This window comes from Poecilia latipinna, unplaced genomic scaffold (assembly GCF_001443285.1).
Source record: "Poecilia latipinna isolate Pla-1442-1.1 unplaced genomic scaffold, P_latipinna-1.0 Scaffold360, whole genome shotgun sequence".
In the NCBI taxonomy this organism is placed as follows: Eukaryota; Metazoa; Chordata; class Actinopteri; order Cyprinodontiformes; family Poeciliidae; genus Poecilia; species Poecilia latipinna.
In genome coordinates this window covers 338142-358420 of record NW_015112976.1, presented here as the reverse complement: position 1 = coordinate 358420, position 20279 = coordinate 338142, and the positions used below count along the sequence as shown (strand labels likewise).

The 20279-nt window shown below is 41.2% G+C and overlaps 2 protein-coding genes across 9 annotated transcripts in view; one reads left to right on the top strand and one right to left on the bottom strand.

Annotated features, from left to right (window-relative positions):
* edrf1 (erythroid differentiation regulatory factor 1) overlaps positions 1-13025 on the top strand; it is a 17557-nt gene extending 4532 nt beyond the window's left edge. For 2 of the 6 annotated variants that reach the window (XM_015036214.1, XM_015036215.1), the window contains exons 2-26: positions 756-910; positions 1861-2069; positions 3727-3793; positions 3883-4008; positions 4099-4223; positions 4321-4468; positions 4592-4693; positions 4775-4896; positions 5226-5337; positions 5578-5725; positions 5820-5931; positions 6369-6480; positions 6666-6953; positions 7039-7110; positions 7198-7339; positions 7440-7631; positions 7902-8102; positions 8614-8832; positions 8956-9182; positions 9272-9430; positions 9980-10129; positions 10241-10394; positions 10494-10609; positions 10698-10870; positions 10954-13025. In XM_015036214.1, the coding sequence (XP_014891700.1) occupies positions 812-910; positions 1861-2069; positions 3727-3793; positions 3883-4008; positions 4099-4223; positions 4321-4468; positions 4592-4693; positions 4775-4896; positions 5226-5337; positions 5578-5725; positions 5820-5931; positions 6369-6480; positions 6666-6953; positions 7039-7110; positions 7198-7339; positions 7440-7631; positions 7902-8102; positions 8614-8832; positions 8956-9182; positions 9272-9430; positions 9980-10129; positions 10241-10394; positions 10494-10609; positions 10698-10870; positions 10954-11083 (3705 nt within the window). In that variant the 5' untranslated portion in view covers positions 756-811 and the 3' untranslated portion in view covers positions 11084-13025. Of the gene's footprint in view, positions 1-326; positions 524-755; positions 911-1860; positions 2070-3726; positions 3794-3882; positions 4009-4098; positions 4224-4320; positions 4469-4591; positions 4694-4774; positions 4897-5225; positions 5338-5577; positions 5726-5819; positions 5932-6368; positions 6481-6665; positions 6954-7038; positions 7111-7197; positions 7340-7439; positions 7632-7901; positions 8103-8613; positions 8833-8955; positions 9183-9271; positions 9431-9979; positions 10130-10240; positions 10395-10493; positions 10610-10697; positions 10871-10953 lie in introns of those variants that run through there. The other 4 variants (XM_015036218.1, XM_015036217.1, XM_015036212.1 and 1 more) reach the window with 4 other exon arrangements.
* An 884-nt stretch (positions 13026-13909) lies between these two features.
* The window catches only part of dhx32b (DEAH (Asp-Glu-Ala-His) box polypeptide 32b), a 10750-nt gene continuing 4380 nt past the window's right edge, over positions 13910-20279 (bottom strand). The window contains exons 6-12 of one of the 3 annotated variants that reach the window (XM_015036211.1): positions 19512-19559; positions 17995-18097; positions 17069-17260; positions 16130-16270; positions 15826-16016; positions 14970-15160; positions 14008-14437 (exon numbers count right to left, since the gene is read on the bottom strand). In XM_015036211.1, the coding sequence (XP_014891697.1) occupies positions 14266-14437; positions 14970-15160; positions 15826-16016; positions 16130-16270; positions 17069-17260; positions 17995-18097; positions 19512-19559 (1038 nt within the window). In that variant the 3' untranslated portion in view covers positions 14008-14265. Of the gene's footprint in view, positions 14438-14969; positions 15161-15825; positions 16017-16129; positions 16271-17068; positions 17261-17994; positions 18098-19511; positions 19560-20279 lie in introns of all 3 variants that reach the window. The other 2 variants (XM_015036210.1, XM_015036209.1) reach the window with 2 other exon arrangements.

Sequence of the window (20279 nt, the reverse complement as noted above, 5' to 3'; positions counted from 1 at the left end):
CCACCAAGGTCCCCACCAAAACTTAGACCGAACCTACGCCCTTGGAGCGCAGTGATGGTTTAAGTTATTTAATGACAGTAATAATTACAGTAATATTTGTAAAACAAAGTATGTATTTACGAATTGTGGTCCTTGAAAATGAAGCACGATAAAAAAAAGTGTCAAACTGTCCGTGAATTTCAGAATAAAAGCCCTCAGAATAAAAGAGAAAGCGCTCCATTTTTCTAGAAAGAACTCTTCAATGTATTTCCGGTTCACGCCTCCTTTCAAAATTAGTTTTTAAAACAAATATTCTTATTCATAAAGATTGTGTAGCATATTAACTGTCTGATTTTTTTTCTTTTTGCTCAATTTCCAAACAGGTTTATTTTTTATAAATAGGAAATAAGAATAGTTTTGCAGTTCGTTTTACCGTTAAACAGGAAGTCGTCATTAGCTTGTTGTCAGTGTGAGAACTGCACACAGAGTGACTGCAGATGGGAAAAAGGTAGGCTACAGGCATCTAAAACTTGTTTATTGACTAGTGGGTATACATTATTTAGACTGCGAAAAGCAATAGCAAGTTGTCATTTGAGTGTGGGTTAGCTTTAGTGCTATACTCGTATTGTGAAACCACTTTTTTCCACGTTGACTGCTGTTTTCTTGAGCTAGCTTGACAGTCTGAAGTTGCCACTGACTTTATCGATGCAATTGTGTGTTTACGTACGTTATAAAGCCATTCCTTGTGTCGCCTGAGCTATATGTTTGTTTTCCAGTTGTTAGAAATACGTTGAGGATAGCAGAGAGAAGTGGAAAGACTCACTTGTCCAGTATGAGCTTGCCACCTGAGGACAGAGAGCCTGGGGCTCCCATGGATAATTCAAAAGAAGATGTTGGTGGTCCCTCTTGCACAGGAGACTATAGCAAACATGTAAGTTATCAGGCTGATCAGTATTATATTGTATTTGATGTGTTTAAAATTACATGTTTATTGTCGTGTTTTAATAAGCAAAGTTTGTACATTTGCTAAGTTTCCTGGCGTTATGTTAGTTTAATCACTTAAAAAATCGCCACAAGTGTCGGGACACCCCTCAAAATCATAAAAATCTAGTTTTCTGTTTACTAACGCGGCCACAGCTGCATTGATAAAAGTATATTAAGAGTAGTATGTACCACAATTTATGTCCTGCTGTTCAGTTTAAAATCTGAGAAGGTGCAACCCAGTCACCTAAAACATTTTAATTTAGTAAGTTGTTTTAAATATTACCATATATTAATATTTGAAAGTAGCATACACATTTTTTGATGATCATTTTTCAGTGATTAGAGAAAATGTAAGGCAATTTACATATAACACTTCATTTAATTGCCCCAAAGGTCATGCTTCTCACAGCACAAACTGTGATGCTCACTATGATGAGCAGTTTTAGAGGGTACAACAAAGACAGCAGCAGAAACATGTGTCAAGCTATTGGAGCGAAATAATTTAAAACTGACTAAAATATCTTGTTAACTGGCAAAATATGTTACTGTCTCTAGATGTTTTACCCTGAAATATCTTAAGAAATATCTGACATGTACACAGATCTACAGAATGAAATTACTCATCATTATTAAATTCATACATTTATTCTGTAAGATTTTCATGTTTCTTTTAAGTTTTTTCAATAGTCTGGTTCTATCTCTGTAAAATCTTCCTTTTACTTTGTGACTTTGGACTCAAGTGGACGTGACATCAAAGTTTTATTTTAAAATCATTTTGCTTGCTTTGTTTTTTTATTTTTACTAATTGTGTTAAGTAATAAAAAATAAAATAAACTTAACAGTAACATGACTATTATTTCTAAATTATAATCTGATATCTAATTGTCTTATTTACAGGACATGACAGTGTGCTTAGGGAATGGAGAAGTAAAGAGCTGCGCCGTGGTCAAGTACTCTGCTGCCCCACCTCCGACCACCTACGCCCTCCTGCAGGAGAAGACGGACCTAAAGCTTCCACCTGCCAACTGGCTGAGAGAAAACCCCCAGCTGGGCAGTGCTGGCACCACTGTGTTGGGCTCCAGCAGCAAGAGCAAACCGTTCTCTAGGTATTGGCTTTCATTAGTGTACAGTGGAAACGCTGCAAGTTCAGTTAGTTTGAACAAGCAAAATGTGTCTTGAAAATCTGTGTGTGAAAAAAACTCTTTAAAATAGGAGAAACACAAATAATTTCTCCCTGTGCCTCTAAAACATAAAAATCATATAGAGATCAGTCTTTTCTACCATATTAATGGTATTAATCCTAGATAACACTGCTTAAAATACACCAAGGGAGAATTAATAATGAAATAAATCATAACACAGACACCCAGTGCAGTTTCTGTGGAGTTATGAATGACATGAGAGATGCCATTAAGAGGTGTGAAAAAGTTTTGTTTAGTTACAGGGTTAGGGTTTTATACACCCGGCGTCACTTTGACCAATTTGGTTAGATCTGACACACCTTACATAACTATCCTGACAATGTCAGAATACAGAAGTTTTCTGCTATTCTGAATTGCACATATCTCTTTGATGCCCCTAGACGTGAGCACCAGTTTTGTCGCAGACACATGACAATAAGGGATAGCAAAATTTAAAGATGTGGTGCCTGTGTAGCAGCAAACCATTCAGCATACTGGCAAAACAAAGCCAGGATTGTGAGAGGCGCACAGCGAGCTGGGTCATGTTTTTTGCAAAACCATCCTACATATTCATTTGCGAGGGAAAATTTGTAACCCAAGCAATCGAAATTGCTGCTGTGCACAACATCCAGCGAGATTTATTATGACCAGTTAGTCATACAACTTCAGCGCAGCCTGTACCATCAGCATTCCAGTAGACACGACAAGGGGAGATAGTGGGGAGAAAAAGCATAATTTTGCAGTCAGAAAGAGAAAAGTTGTGGACAATTATCCTCCATCTTGAGAGTTAATCATTAATGGCAACTTTAGTGTGTGTGACCCAAATAAACACGGTGTAGAAACAGTAAGGATTTTTTTTTAAAACTTTTTTTCATGTTTTTATAAAATCCTGCAGTGGACATTTTTATTTTATCTGTATTTTGTACATTCATTGAAAGGAAAGACTCCTGTGTCGCAAATTTCCTCAAGAGTTGTAAATCCCATTTCCTGTTCTAATTAAGGCTTTAACTTGACCTCAACTCCTGTTAGATGAGAACTACTTCTGCACGTTTGAGGAATAATTTGGTGCCAGCTCCCTCTTCTTGCAACTAGCCAAACCCTCCTTTTAGCTCATTTATGTGAAACAAAGTAGCAGAAAACTGTCATTTGCAATTAAAGTCTGGAATCTCAGTATTTTGTAACTTTGGCAGTAGGGCACAATAATGTAATATTTTGAGCTAAATCTCGTATAACTTGTAAGTACTGAAAGTTCCAGATTTACAAAGGACATTACAGTTCCAGACATTTGGTATTTGGGATGATTGCTCTCTGAAAGAAATAAAATGTCTAGAAAGCTCTCAGGAAGACCGATAACAACATACTGGATTGCCAGTTTCTCCACAGTATGACTTACACATAATTAATTGCAATTGGCATCACTGCAGAACTTATTATTGTATAATTCCAAGAGCATGTAAAGATCTAGCAGCCACGTTTAAATAAAGTGCCTCAGAGTGGGTGAAGCTTTGAATAAGTGAAAAGAAAAAAAAACATAAGTGAAAAACTGTATTGGGATCTTTTTTTTTTTTTTTCATCCTTACAGTTTTGGGATGGCCTATGACTTCATTGACTGCATTGGCGATGACGTGGATGTCGTATCAGATTCTGAGGTTGGTAGCGCTTTTCCTTATCCTTATCTGTCTAACTTGTTTCTGAAGTGTGAACATGGCCAAAACTTATTCTTTTCTGTTTTCTGCAGAACATCAAGAAGCTTCTGAAAATCCCCTACAGCAAGTCCCATGTTAGTATGGCTGTTCATCGTGTCGGAAGGACGCTGCTTTTGGATGAGCTGGACACTCAGGAACTCCTAAGAAGATCTTCTCAGGTACAGGGAGACGTGTTTTATTCAACTCCGTCGGAACAGTTATACTAATGACAACTTCTGTTAACTAAGTGCTGAAATGTTTTGTTGTAGATGGGAGACTGGACGTGGCTCAAAGAGATTTACCAGCGCCTAATAGATCAAAAATGGCAGAGAAAGAAGAAGAGCAAAGAGCACTGGTATCAGAAAGCCATCCTGTCAAAGTTTCTCTACTACAGGTGAGAGTTTGGGTTTTACTTCTGGACAAATACGTTTTGATATGCAGTTTAATTTGACTTCTGAAGATGCTTTAATTTTCACCATTATATTCTGCAGTATAAATGGTGATGGGGCTGCAGAACCTGTAACAGAAGACATGATAGAAGAGGATGAGGAGAACGGAGCCGAAGAGTACAGCTCTTCCTGGCCTGCTACTTTCACCAGCGCAATGTCTGAAGCAGAGGAAGCACATACTCCCAAACAGGTAACTCAGCTATCATGAGATTAACGGTGGTTCCTCAGCTCAAAGTTAGATTTAGGAAGCTTTAAGATACATTTTATAGGGGATGTCTACACAAATTAAGTGCTTATTTTGTTAAATCTTCAGGAAAGTGTTCCTGTGGACAGAAACTTTGCTTTAGGTCAGGTGACATCAGTGCCTAAAGAGCAGAATCTTCCTACTCTCTTCAACGAAGGAGAAAACAGTCAGGTAGCATATTTTACTCTTCAATAATGTAATCCTGCTGCAGCTGCTTACTTGTTTACTTATATATATTATGTTATATTACAGGGTTTAAGGAACGACTTTGTGCGAAACATCATGTGGACGTTTGAGGACATCCACATGCTGGTTGGATCCAACATGCCTATTTTTGGAGGTGGTCGATATCCTGCTGTTAGTCTGAGACTAAGGTCTGATGATGAATTCTTCTCTTAGTGTTATCTTAGTAATGCATCGCTTTGTGTTTGTATATCAAGTCACATTCCAATAAAAATATATTGGAGTTTCTGTTTGTAACTTAATAAAATGTGGAAAGTTGAAGGAGTTTACTTCATATATGTTTGTTTGAGCAGGTTTTATACTAATTTCCTTTGTCTTTCTTAAAAGGTATAAATAAATAAGGTTTTAATTCTAATCCAAGTGTTTTGAACAAAAAACCACAAACTTTTCAAACATTCAGAGCAGTAGTTGAGTTAGAATAATTAAAATGTCTTCATTTTCTTGCTGACGTCTTCTCCAGGGACAGCAACAAACCAATCAACATTTTAACTGGTATCGACTACTGGCTCGACAATCTCATGTGCAACGTCCCAGAGCTCGTCATGTGTTTTCACGTCAATGGCATTGTTCAGGTAAATTGCCAGAGAGTTAACACAAACTTCTGACTGTTTAGAAATGGTGTGCACACTATGAACATGTTAAATCTAGGCATCCAGGACACAAAACCTGAAAACAACATTAAGCTGAGTTTTTTATTTTTTATTTTTTTGTCTGATTTGTTGGCTTGTGGGGATTTTAGTTCAATATCACAGCTCCTTGACAATTCTTGAACATTTGTTTAATTCCTTTTGCTTTCTTGTGTTTTCATTCAGAAATATGAAATGATAAAAACAGAAGAAATCCCTCATCTGGAAAACTCGACGTTCTCTACAAGGGTGGTAAAAGACATTGCCCAAAATATCCTCTCCTTCCTAAAGTCTAACTGCACTAAAGAGGGTCACACCTACTGGCTTTTCAAAGGTGTGTGTGGGGGGGAAATACTTTTATTTATTTGCTCTAATTGCTCTCTTTTTGTGGATCTAATGTCTTCTTCTGTCACATCTTCAATCCACAGCTAGCGGGAGTGACATAGTGAAGCTTTACGATCTCACGACTTTGTGTGAGGAGGCTGAAGAAGAGAAATGTCAGAATCCCTTCACTCTTCCTGTTGCTGTTTTACTGTACAGGTGAGTAACTTTATTATTTTATTTATTTATTTATTTGGGTTGTTTTTGTATTATTTTATTACTACTCTCTGGATAGGAGCATGTTTGTGATGGTGTTTGGTACATAATATTGAAATGAAAAAATGTACATAAATTGTAATGTAATAAATGGGTGGAATAAAGAAAAAGGAGAAAAATCATAGAGGAGTGAAATCTTTCAGTCAATGGTGAGGTATGTCAACGTGGCCCAAAGTGATTGACGTTCTGAATGAGCAGATTATGGTAAAAGTTGAATGTTTGAAATGGCACAACGTATGCAGAAGTAGTTAAGTAGTGAAACATGTACAGGGGAAAAAAAGTGGAGGGACTCAATAATGTGTAAAGTTGAAATATATGTGTTAAGGTAAAATACTAAGAGTTGAGATAAGATTCTGTCGTTGTTTGGCTTTGTGGCGCAGAGTGGCCAGCAACTTGATGCTGAAGGCAAGTCAAAACAGAAAGCACTACGGCAAAATCCGAACTCTGCTCCTCAACTGCGTCAAACTTCTTGATCTGGAGAAACATCCTCAGGTATGTGAAAGAGAAAAATTCCACTTCCATTTTTACCCGTAGCTTTCAGAGCCGACGTTTGGGTCGCGCGGTGTGAAACCTCTTGATTCAGAGGCCAACAGCTTTTGGCCTTAAGGAACCCAACCCCTCCTTTGATTGCTTCTTTCTTTTTTTCTTTTTTTTTGTCCCTGATTGCTCGTGCTCAGATCATCGCCTCGGCCTACTACATGCTGTCAGAGCTGTTCCAGCTCGACGAGCTGCCCGACGAAGACGGAGGGGAGTCGCTGCGGGCCGGTGGCTCCGAAGACAGCTACAGCGACGAGGACAGGGAGGAAGAGGAGGGCGACGACGACGATCTGACAGAGGACGGCGAAGACATGGGTTCCTACGGCAACCGCTCCAGGCCGCAGGACGACAGCAAAGCGGTAGCCGTGATCCGCTCCGTGGGGGAGCTGTCGGTCCCTGAGAAATACAAATCAACTCACCAAATCAGAGTAAGAGATGACTTTTAGTTGTTTTCAGACTAAAGATGGGGAAAGTTTTAAAGCAAAAAGCGTCGATATGATTTTATTTCCGCAGCCAAGTTGTGCTTTTCCAGTTTCTCAAGACAAAGAGGAACGATGCAGACATGTCCTGAGCTACGTACTGAAGGCGAGTTCTTGCATAATGTCATGTCACAGTCTTACTGTTCAGAAGAGCCAAATCAGAGACATAAATATGGCCGTAATAAATCCACAGGGGTTGAAAGCGGTGGATGGCAGCATCAATAAGGAGAGTGATCTGCCCGCTGCCGACCCCAACACTCCCATCCCGCTAAAATATGAGGATGGAGGCAGCAATGGAGCTTCCGAGAAAGGCATCTCTCTTCTTCTGGAGAGAGGTGAGACTACTCTGCTCACGTCATGAAAAGAAGTTAAAAATAAAATGGAAAAACACCATTGCTTAATGGTGAACTTGTGGATTTTCCCGCATGACCCCAGCGGGTGCAGGGCAGGCCGACCAGAAGCACCCAACACGCTCAGGAATGATCCCAGGCTCCTGGCAGCACCGTATGAAACTGCAGCTCTTCCTCAAAGCCTCCAAGGCGTACTACGTCCTGTCGGACGCTGCCACCAACCTGCTGAAGTACGGACGAGCCCTGCGCTACATCAAGCTCTCCCTGCAGTGTTACGGTGAGAGGCTTTTCCCTTCTTTTTTTTTTTTTTTAATTCATTTATTTTTTTTATCCAAAATATAAATTTTGAAAATGCGTAGCTTGTAATTTGTATCGTCTCAATTCTATATTAATCTAGCATTAAAGTGTAATAAAAGAAACCACAGCTGAAACTACATCTATCAGATTAAGCAATAACTTTTTAACACCCTAATAAGAATTTTCACAGTTCTTGACCACAGGTCTTTTTATGTTCCTCATTTATTTTGTATTTTATCACCTCCCTCAGATGCTTACTGTTCTGTGAGCGAAACGCTGCACTCGCATTTGCTCCAGTTTCACAGCCAGTGCCTGTCGCTCTGTGGAGACATTCAGCTCATGCTGGCCCAGAACGCCAGCAACAGGGCAGCGTACCTGGAGGAGTACAGCTACCAGACCAAAGAGGACCAGGAGATCCTGCACAGTCTGCACAGAGAGAGCAGCTGCCAGGGTCTGTCTTCATTCTGTATCACCTAGAGGTGTCACAACAGGCCAAAATCACCAAGTCAAAAGAACTTGAGGTCAAAAAAAAAAAAAAGGGGCAAAAAGGGACAAGAAATTAATGTGGGTCTTTTTTTTACCTGCTCAACTAAATAAACTCAAATAAATCAAGCTGAAATACTTTAATTAAATGAGTTGTCAAATTGTTTGTTGGAAAGAGATGTGTCAATTATTATAGAAAAGGGATTGTATTGGTTTGCTTATTAAAGGAAAGGGGCCCACTTTGCAAATTTTGAAAGGTCTGGACAATAGACAATAAGATTTAAGTCTCTTTTATTAAAATGTATATAGCCGTGTTTAATACATTCCCTAAAAGCAGATGTGGATGCACCCCGAAACCCTGGCCACACTGACTTAAACACAGATATAAAAATGATTTTAAGTTTTTATTGTGATTGTTTTTTTTGTTTGTTTAATTGGTCTTATTGATTATATTAATCATCTTTCTTTCTTTTCATTAGACTTCAGCATGGCAACAGATCTGGCCATGGACCCCGAGTACCAGCTGTTTGTTAGCTGCAGATGCTACGAGGCGGCACACGAGATGCTCACCTCCGAGGTGTTGAAAGATCAATCCTCCGACCAGCTGTCCCAGGTCCTCAAGCGGCTGGGAAACATTCGCAACGAGATGGGGGTCTACTACATGAACCAGGCTGCAGCCATGCAGACAGAAAAACAAGGTAAATTATCAGACCTTCTGGATTTCATACACGTGTGTATTTGTTTGTTTAGCATTCACGGGACTTCCCGGGATCTGTTTTCCTAGTGGCGAAACTAAGCTGCTTGTCTTGTTTCCGTTCTAGTGAAGAAGTCTGTGTCTGCAGCAGAGCAGGACTTGTGGAAGAAGAGCTTCAGCTTCTTTGAAAAAGGAATGAAGGACTTTGAAGCCATCAGGGACAGCACCAACACGGCCTTACTGCTGTGCAACACGGGCAGGCTGATGAGGATCTGCGCTCAGGCCCACTGTCCTGCCTCTGCCGACGAGAGCAGAGGAGAGTTCTCTCCAGATGAGGCCCTTTACTACAACAAGGTAATATATCTACGAGTTTTTAATGTATCTAATATAAAATAGTTTTTTTCCATTTATACATTATTTTTTTATTTTTTTTTTTACCTCAGGCCGTAGACTATTACTTGCAAGCTTTGAGAGCGCTGGGTAGCAGAAAGAGCCACCCAGCTGTATGGGACAGTGTGAACTGGGAGCTGTCCACCACCTACTTCACCCTGGCTACACTTCTGCAGGACTACGCACCACTGTCCAGGAAGGCCCAGGAGCAGGTCGGTCCACACACACACACACACACACACCACACCACACCAGGCATTTCTTCCACTTCCTAGGAACACCTGACAATATTAACAGGCATATACTCCAGGGAATATTTCTATCAGCAAACATCAAAAGTTAATTTATTTAAGGTGCTTTTATTCAAAATGTGAAACTCAAATAATTTATAGATTGATTACCTACCAAAAAAAACAAAACAAAAAAATTTCAATATACACATGTCCTGCTATGGTCAACACTGGATTTTAATGACCACTGTGGTTGGTTTACCAACATATTAATCTGACCAAATTAACTGAGAAATTTTAGTTCGGTTTTAGTTTTTCATTGGCAGCCATCCATTTGTCCAATTATCAAAATGAACAGAAAGGCGGAGGGTGGAAATTTATGAGTTTCACTCTTTGCATTGATACTCTGAAATGATTCAGTTCAAATGGTATTCTGATTTATTTAGGTGCACACATTCAGGCCCGACTTGCTCCCACGACGTTGCGTTTCCTCCACTTCAAAAGCTGCGTTTTTGCGTTTTGATTGTACAGATTGAACGCGAGGTGACCGACGCCATGATGAAGTCCTTGAAATACTGCGACCTGCAAACCGAGTCGGCCCGGCAACCGCTGTACCAGTACAGAGCTGCGACCATCCACCACCGCCTGGCCTCCATGTACCACAGCTGCTTTAGAAACCAAGTGCGACTCAGTTCTGATGATCTTATTTGTCTGAAGAACTCCTTTCCTGTGTTGCTGTGTCATCCTTTGCCGCATTTGTGTTCTGAGAAACCGGTTGCGCTTGTGCCGCAGGTGGGGGACGAACACCTGAGGAAGCAACACCGCAACCTGGCGGAGCTTCACTACAGCAAAGCCGTCTCTCTGTTCCTCAGCCTCAAAGACGCGCCCTGCGAGCTGCTGCGCACGCTGCTGGAGAGGGTGGCTTTCACCGAGTTCACCATGACGGGTGGGGGGAACCTTTCATCTTCGAAATGTTTTGGACTCACGTGTGATTATTTCTTTTCCAAAACCTTCCTACGGTTAGCCATGTTGTGTGTTTTTAAAGGTCAGAGCAGCAGCGTGGCTAAGCTGAAGAGCCTGATTGGAGCGATAGAGATCATGTCAGAAACCCGCCATGCTTTCCAGCTGATCCAGAAGGAGCTGTTGGAGGAGCAGGAGGAAGTCAGTAAAAACTTGAAATCCTTCTTCAAGTTACTCACTCTGGCCACTTATTGTTACTCACAGCGTGACGCTCTCTTCCTCCCCGCAGCAGACGGAACCATCTGCCGCCGAGTCAGCAGACTCTCCCGACAGGGTCGGCGTCTCCACGTCTGGATTGGACCTCCAGGAGGTGCTGAAGTTAATTGGCGTGTTTGAGCCAAGTTTCTCCTTCCTGCTGTTACAAGTGATCAAACTGATGACGACAACCAAGCGGAAACCAAGGTGAGCGGCGGTCTAAAACCCAGCGTGCGATCTTCTTGCGGTCAGCTCGTCGCTGACCAGCTCACCTCTGTTTTGCTCCGCAGCAATAAAGACGAGGACATGTTGAAAAACTACAAGGCCGTGTACTCCAAGTTGCTGCGCTCTGAGAAAGACGCGCCCCTCCTCAGTCGCGTTGAGCTCTACATCGAGCTCCTGCAGCAGCTGACCCCGTAAACAGGAAGTGACAACACAGGAATAAATGGAGCTTAAAGCACAGAGAGGACGAGAGGAGTACAGTGTATAGCAACTTTGACTACAATTGTCTCTACACTCTGAGGTTAAGAGTGTTATGACTAGATGCCTTTTCCACTCAAAATGTACCTAGCAACCATGCGGTGTTCTTACGGAGAGCAAACCCCTGATACTTTATCATGACAGAAAGTTTGCTGCATCTATTGAGAAAAGCAGCGGGATAACATAGCTGGAAATTTGTAGTTTTGTAGTTCAATAGCTACTGTTTAGGTTATGACATAAGCTTTTGAGTTTTGCCTCCACACAGAAGGGTTGATTTATTTATTCTCGCACATAAAAGTCTCAAATCACGTTACTGACTAAGAGCATTGATAAGTGAATTTATTTCATTATGAAATAAAACGGAAAAGCTCTCAACATAACTTAGTATAAACAGAGTGATATATTTCATTCATTTACTTTTGTTCATTTTAATGTTTCACTCACAACTGATGAAAACCCCCATAATCTGTTTTTCAGAAAGTTATATTGAATTATTTTTAGACAGAACTTAATATAACATTGACAATTATATTCATGGAGAACTCCATGGACATAATTGTAAATATTACATTAAGCAGTCAGCAGTCTTCACCGTGGCATTTAGGCCATAACATTTTTGTATTAAAAAGACTTTATTTTATTTTCTGAAGGAAAAGGTGGATTTTTATCAGACATCAAAATAACCTAGATTTTAAATGCATCACTTTCTGTTTAAAATGAAAATTCTCAGATATTGCAATATATGGAAATACTGAAGTAATTTAACAAGCCAACTGTTGTAGTGTACGCTAATAAATCTGCAGATGTAGATATATTTTCAAATCATTGTTAAAATTAATGGAAGTTTGGCATTGGTTCTCATAAAATAAAAATAATAATAATAAAAAAACTGCCCATTTGAAGAGATCGATTTGATTTGCTGTTCGGATGGTGACGTGATGCACTGTGCACTTTTTTTCTTTCTTTACCTGCCGTCACCAAAAACTGGAGGCTTTTAGATTGAATGCGGTGAGTTATTTATTCTAGAAACACTATGATGGATGTCAGGATTGTTGTTGTTTAATAGTCCAACCAAGAGCCTTTACTTCATGTTGAATTGTAAAGGACTTTAAATACTTCTCACAATGAAAGCCCTAAACTGAACCTCCTCTGGAGCGAAACGCGCCTCTTTTGGATAATGATCTATTGATCTGGTGTCAAACGGATCCACCGTCATGATACTGAAAACTCTGACATTCATCTCAACACAGGTCATTCACTTTGCTTTGTAGTACAGCCATATGAGTCAGTACTTTGACTAGGCCTTCTGAGAAGCATTTAAGTAATCTGTCATTTACAGCTTCGAGGTGTCGGATAACAAACTCAGGCATCGCTGTTAATTATTTTAATTTTTTTCAAGGGGCAGGGACTATTATTGTCTCATTTATTTTTAATATCTGCATCGTGGCAGTGGTTTCTGCATCACCACTTTTAAACTCTAACAGTTTTTTTTTTTTTTTTGATTAAGGAATTGTACATTTGAATATTTAAATTTATTACCTACATACAACCAGACTGATGGACGTTTCTAACTTTCTAGCAAGGAAATAAATTATTTTCCTCGAGGCTGAGAGAAATTATTTATCATTGGGGTCAGATCGGTTTCAGGTTGTGTGGTGTTTGATTTTTTTGTTTTGTTTATCAATAATGCTGTGAAAAAAAAAAACAGTAAAATGATTTTGATTAAGTTACAACATTTGCTTTAGAAATTGTGCAATAGTTGAGCAACATTCAATGCAAAAATCAAGAGAGCTGGTTGTGTCCTTAATGCTGTATGTAAGAAAGTGAATCTATTTTTGTTTTTGCATGGTTGCTCAAAGAAGTAAAGGACTTTTTAATTCTAGTATGCTGTATTTCTTCAAAGATCTGTGTTCTTTATGAAAGCGTTAGATCACACATTTAAAAAAAGATAGATATGTTCCCTTTGCACGTGAATAACTGATGTTTTGATCTAAAATGACTGAATGCCTTTTTTAAAATCCAATTTAACATGGCAGGTTTTTAAAGGTACCACCATGTTCTCACAAAGCCAGCAGGTGTCCTTGCACATGGGTTTTGTAGCTGAAGAGAGGACATCGTATTTACACTGTGGAGCCGGCTGCACTCCGTGACCCTGCTGTCATTAAAGCGAGTCCACAGCAGATGGAGCTGCAGGCGTGTCCAAACTGTTCACACACCTCATTAATCAAACTCGACCCTCTGTGCTGCAGGGTATAGTTGGACAGTAAGGGCAGAAAAAAATTAAAATGAGAACCAGAGAATGGTTAACTATTCAGAAAATAAACAGGAAGGACACACAAACCATGGCGATACGCTTAAATACACTCACGGGTGTGAATGTAACAAATTTCAATCTTTCATAGATGTGCTTTTCTTTTTTTTGCATTAATTTGGGATGATTTTCAGAAGCATGATTTATTGTGAGAGCACATGTTTCCAAAGCTCCAGAGTCCAGTGCTGGTGTGTTTTACAACACTGCATTCACCACCAGCTATGGAAACCCAGTCCACAAATCCCTCTATGCACAGCAATTTGCTTTTTGACAAACTGCTGTGGATGCTGTCTATATGCCAAGGCTCTGGATTTTATATACTCATGGCCATGGAAGTGATCAGAACAGCTGAATTTAATTATCTGAATGTGTGTCCCAATACATTTGGTAACATAGTGTATATATTTGACCCTAGAAGGTTTACCCTAATTATCCAATTATTCAAACTTGTGCACCAAATTGTACTTTTTAATAACTGTATTGTCGTTCCACCCAGTAAAAACAATGACTCAAGTGGGTCTTTAGTCTTAAAATTATAACAAATGTATGCAAATATCAAATTTGTACTGAGCAATAATGCCATATATGTTAAATATTTTATTTTTATGTTAGTGCACTGTACATTACTATTTAAAATAAAACACTGACTGATAAAGAAAAGGAGGAGGGGCACACATGGAGGGAAAAGTGATTGATAGAAATAGAAATCAAGGACATTGTGACAACAGCTCAGCTATCCAGATGGTGTCGATGCTAGAAGTGAAGACAAGCTAGTTTGTCCAGCCATGACTGGAAGCGGCGGGTCTGACAGTCACTGTACGACGCAGCGGTCAGACGTCCGGTCATCCTGGGGCTCCTCGCTTGACGAGCGCTTGTTCTCCTCGTCCTGAGATGCTCCGCGGCTCAGGATATTCTGCAGGAGGTCTTTGCTCTCACTCGATGGCAAGTTGTAGAAAAAGTACTGTGGCATCATTTGAACGAACCTGCAATCAAGGAGAACGACGTTAGGTGCTGTGATTCATGAAGTGATTCAATGAAACACATCCTCAGTCTTGAGAAATGCCCACTTTTGATGGACTGAAGACACAGGACACCTCTCAGTTTCAAACCCTTAAATCAACATCCGAAGATTATGAAACGCAGAGGGGCATCAGGAAGCCAACAAAGCTTTACATTTACACTCTAAGCTGCTGCTCGGCATTCCTGTGGATCTGGGCAATCCGTAATCCTCCTCTCTCCAGCAAGCAGACGCTAAAGAACAGAATCTGTAATTCCTCGCTCCGAACCGAGGCTCTAAATGTGGTTCAAAGAGGTCGGAGGAACGTGGCTGTCTGATTAGGTTTGAACCAAGATACCGCGGGGTTTCTGCAGGGTGCTTCCAAGCAGTAAGAGAGTCTGCCGATTGAGCTGCGAATCTGCTACCTAGCCAGTTTTTTGAAAAAATTGAGTGTATGTATAAAACTGCTCAAGGAGGGAGGATGGGTGGGGGGTAAAGAAAAAGTTAGCGAGGCTTACTCCTCTGGCGTTATGTGGGTGACGGTGCGGAGGCAGTTGTCCTCCGAGAACGTGTGCTGGTGGAAGAGCACCCACTCCGGCAGGCCCAGCTTGGGGCTCTTGGCTCCATATCCAGACATCGGATGGATCTGTGCCACGTGTTTATGAGTCAGAATGAAATAGTTCCCCGATCCATCAACATCCCGAGCCACCTGAGGGGAATCAGAGCCAAAGCGAGAGTCACTCTATTGGAAGATTTATGAAGAGAGAGAAACATGGAGTATGCAAACAGAAAAGTGCATCATATGATTTTTTTTTTCCTTAGAGTGGGAAACAAATAGAGGACGAATCTAAGCCAATAAGAAAAGACATGCTGGAATAAAATCCCTGACAGCTGCATCAATCGGCCATGCCACGCAGCACCCTAATTTCTGAAGCGTGATTGAATCTCTTAATATCGGGGTGAATCTGTTGCAGGAGTGTGACAGTAATCAGGCCTGGGCGCCGCAGTGTAATTGAAGTCAGCTTCCCAGAATATGTGGTTAATCCCAATTTTTTCATGATGTAAAAGAGAGGCAATTGCTTTGTTAGATATGGTTAGGTTGGTTTCAGATGGACAATGTAAATCTATAAGAAGGTCAGTGCTTCTTTACTGTGCCGTACCCACAGTGAAACCTGAAAGTATAGAAGGGAATTTCACTTTGTCCGTCATTTAATTGGTCAAGGAGAGATCATTTAACCTTCCTTCAAGCCAGAAACACCATCTTACTGCAGGCCAATAAAGAACAGCCAGTATAATTCCAAATGCATAGATTACATGAGCATGTAAATGTCCCACAGTGCTCCCACCAAGGCAACAATATCTGCAATATCTGACCTGCATGAAAAACCCTGCGAGCAGGGCTCTCTTGATGTTGACCGTGTTGCCCCGGCAGCCAAAGGCGGGCGCTGAGACGGGCAGCTCGATTCTCCTCAGCGTGTCGGTGAGCTCGGTTCGAAGAGCGTCGGCCGTCAGCAGGGCGCTGTGGCTAAAGAAGAAGTCCTGACACCACTTCTCCTCGTCGCAGTCTGACACAGCAGGGAAAGAAAGCGGGCGAGGACGGATTTAGAGAGTTAAATGGTGAAATGGGACATGATGCGGCCTAATGCCACTGTTTTATGTTTTCTTTCCCTGAACTGACATTCGTCCTGCTGACACTGTTTGAAAGCCTTGAAGATGTTGATGAGGGTGAAGTGGTCTCCCTCCGGGTGCTGGAACTTCATGAGGCACTGGGCTGCCTCTGGCTTCAGCTCCACAGCTGGAACCGTGAAGCAAGAGGGCGCTGAAAAGATGCACAAGATAATACTTACTTACCAATACGGTTGGTGCTCATATAAGCTGAACATTTACACATCTGATCATATTTCAAACCACAACATCAGTGAATTTTATACGGATTTTCTGTGACAGACCAACAAAATAGTCCATCCATCCATCCATCCATCCATCCATCCATCCATCCATCCATCCATCCATCCATCCATCCATCCATCCATCCATCCATCCGCCCGCTACAATTACTGCTGTAAATTCTTTGAGCTATGTCTCTGCCAACTTTGCACACCTGAGAGCCTGAGATCTTTGACCGTCATTCTTTGCAGAATATCCCAAACTCAGTCTGACTGAATGGAGAGTGTCTATGAATATCAATTTAAAAATGTCCACATACATTCTGACTTACATTTAGGCCAGAACTTTGACTGGGCCCTTCTGATGCAAGCACTTTGACACGAACTGTTTCACTGTTTCTCTGGCTATCAAGAGACTGTCCCCTCATCTGCACAATGTGACAAAGTGATAGCTGGTTGCAAATAATTTTACAGACAGCTTTGGAGTAAATCGGGTGGGTAAAAATGCACGAGACAATTTTCTAATCTGTTAAGCATTTATTTGTGTTGGTATATTTTATTAAATCCCAGTAACATCCATTGACACTTATGGTTGTACTGGAGCAAAAGGTGAAAACTACAGAGAAATACTTTTTTTGCAAGACACTTTAAGTCACTGCACGATTTTGCACGTGCCCATTTTTTTTTTTTTTTTTTTTTTTTAGATTGGTGTTAAAATTGCCATACATCACCTGTCAGCATGGCTGCAATGATGACCACTTCGTTGACACAGTCAAACTCACAGGAGGCCAGCACAGTCTTGGCCATTTGAGGCTCCAGTGGGAACTCAGACATGATGATGCCCATCTCAGAAAGGTTCCCGTCGTTATCCAGAGCAGCCAGGTAGTCCAGCTCCTCCAGTGCCTGCATCAGGCCTCCGGGGTCTGGATAGAGAGATTTCAAAGGAGGCGTGTGGGATAACGTTCAAAATGTCAGACACGAGCAAAGGAAAGTGGATTTATAACTGTATTTTACCGTATTTAAACCGGGTGATCATTAATTCCACACAAATCTACTTTGAAGTATTCAAAGTCTAGCACCCTGCTGGGAATGGTGAGAACGAAAGGGCAGCAGCAGATTACAGAGATGTAATCCTCGCCAACATCTGCCCCACACTGCTACGCAAAATAAAAAACTGGTTCATGTTATGAGTTAGTTTTTTTTTTTTTTTTTTATAGTGTTAAATGAGAAAGCCAAAACAAGAGGGAAAGAAAGGCTCCCTATTATCTGCTCACCCTCACACCGGCTCAGCCATGCCTGTGCTCTAATCAGCTAATGAGTGTGTGTGCGTGTTTTGTGGTGCTTTTCTGTGCATAAATCCGACGAGAACAAAAGCACACGGAAGGAGGTCAGCGCTGAAAGGATGCTCACAGAACAGGAGCTGTCGGCTCAGCTGATGCATGGCTCACTGCCTTTCAATAATAACAAAAAGAAAAAAAAAAAAGTTCCTGTCTGCTGGAGCAAGAAGAGAACAAAACCGATTGGATCGAAAGATTCTATCGTCCAACACTAAGTGAATTTTTCGGGGACGAACACAGGCTTAACTGTTGCAAAAGCCGCAGAATATTCAATGTTTTTTTTTTGTTTTGTTTCAAGCTTGTGAACACATAAATCTCACCTGGCCTGTCGATAAAGTGACAGTGACCCAGCCCGGCGATCTCCATCCTCTTTAGGAACAGCACGGTGGAGGTGATGTCAGACTCCATAATACGGGGACGAATCTTCGCAGGAAGCTGTCTCTCTTTCGGGTAAAGACGAAAACACTTGCCTGCAGGACAGAACGGTAATCTTACACACAGCTGGATAATCACAACTACGGATTTACATTCACTCGCTGGCCACTTTATTAGACCCAGATAGATCAGTTAGCTGACTAAGGAAAAAACTGGACAATAACAGACTGGAAAACACCGGACTGATGCAATTTGGTTCGCTCAGATGCTGGGTTCATGATTTGGTGTAAACAACATCAGTCCAGTTTGGGTTTTGATGCAGTAGTATCGGAGATATTCTCTTGACACGTTTGAATTGTTGCTAAACGTGTACGTTGTCGAAAAGCCGCAGTACGCTCATCTTCTTTTATCAATTTGCAAAGTTCAAATGAACTCAAACTGGTTTTATTGAACATGGACGTAAGTTCACCGTCCTCTACTGGCTTGTACAGTCGCCATATCCAAAACAACACTTCTGGGATTTGGCAATCATAGATTCCAGCAGATTTTGAAGGCCAAAAGGTCATTTAACCAGCAAGAAGTGCCTAAAACATGCTCACCTGTTGGACCAGCCAGCTGTTTGCGGCACTCGCTTTGACCTGAGCTGATTGGCTGGATGATGACAGAGTTTGTTCTGATTCTCGGGTTGTAAACCTGCAACACAATGGCAAAAAGGAGTTAGAGAGATCCAGAACTATATATTTATGTCTTTAAAAAAGTTTTTTTTCCCCCCTGCATCACAGAAGCAAGGATATACTTTTTTTCTTTTTCTTTGATAGATTTTATTTTAATGCACTTTGATACACAAACATACACTCTGACAGAGCATCTCTGCTGAGACATCAGCAGATAACAGGAAGCTAAGCAAATGCTGTTAATTGTACTGATAATGCTAGGGACATATAAAGATAATACAGAATGTATAAAACAACAACTCTGCAATTATTTGTTTTCTTGTTTAGAAGTATTAATAAAATACTGTTTAACAGTGGAGATAAAACAGCTGGTTTTACCTCGCTTCCTCACACGGTGTGAAGGTGCCTGTTCCTTATATGAAGAACGTTAGATATTAGAATGGACCAAACTGTTGCTTTGTGATATGGTGCATATTACATTTTGAAATGTACAGAAAAACAGAAAAGGAAAAAAAAAAATTGTGAAATAAAACTGAGTTGTGCTGGAAGTTTCTGCAGTTGGATTATCGCCTGTTGAAACACCTCTGACCTGAAGCCGGGTTACTTTACTGAACTTTTTGAGTTTCAGGAATGCAGACCTTGGATGTCTTTTGATATTTTTCTTTTTTTTTTAATTACTGTTTTATTTTACAACAAACTTTGTATTGTTAAGATGTTCAGATGTTTTAAATGGATTCAGAAAGTAGAGAAATAAAAGCTTTTAGTTCATAAAGTGCAGCTGGCTGAACTGGCCACAAATGTCGGATCGATGCGAGATCACAAGAAATAATGCAAAACTTACAAATCTTTTTTCCACTCCAGCATCAATAACGAAGTTAATTGAGCTATAAGCCCAGAAAAAGTCCTCATTTGGACTGCTTGTGAGGAACACTCGTCTGGTCTGACCCGCCTCCTCCCCAAATGTTGGTAGACTCCCAGGTTGGTCAGGATGTACAGCTATGGGCAGCAGTTCACCCAGACCAGGTGGCAAGCCTCGCTTTTCATGACACAGGATGTCATGGGCCAGATCTATTTCCTAATAGAGGACATAAACAGAGATAATTCAGCAACAAAGCAATTTTTTTTGTCAGACTTAGGACAGCAGGGTTGCGTCTTACCTGCATCGTCACCAGAAACACAACCACATCCCCCGGCTCCTTGGAGCGATGGATCTCCAGCACGAGACGGAGAGCAGAGCAGAAGTAGCTGTCGCCCGTGCTGCTGTACGCCACCTCCCCAACCTCTGGGGCCTCCAGGTGGATGGCTGGCAGTGCTGACCCAGTGAAGAGGTTCAGCTGCTTGGGGTCCGGTTTGGTCGCAGACAGGAGGACCACGCGGAGCTCTGGCCTCTGCAGGGCGACCTCTTTCAGCAGACCCAAAAGCACATCGGTAGCAACGGTCCTCTGGTGGGCCTGGTCTATGATCACCACACCGTAACGCTCAAGCAAAGGGTCTGACATCATTTCCCTCAGCAGCATATCATCTGTGCAATACCTGAGGCAAAATTGATTAAAAAA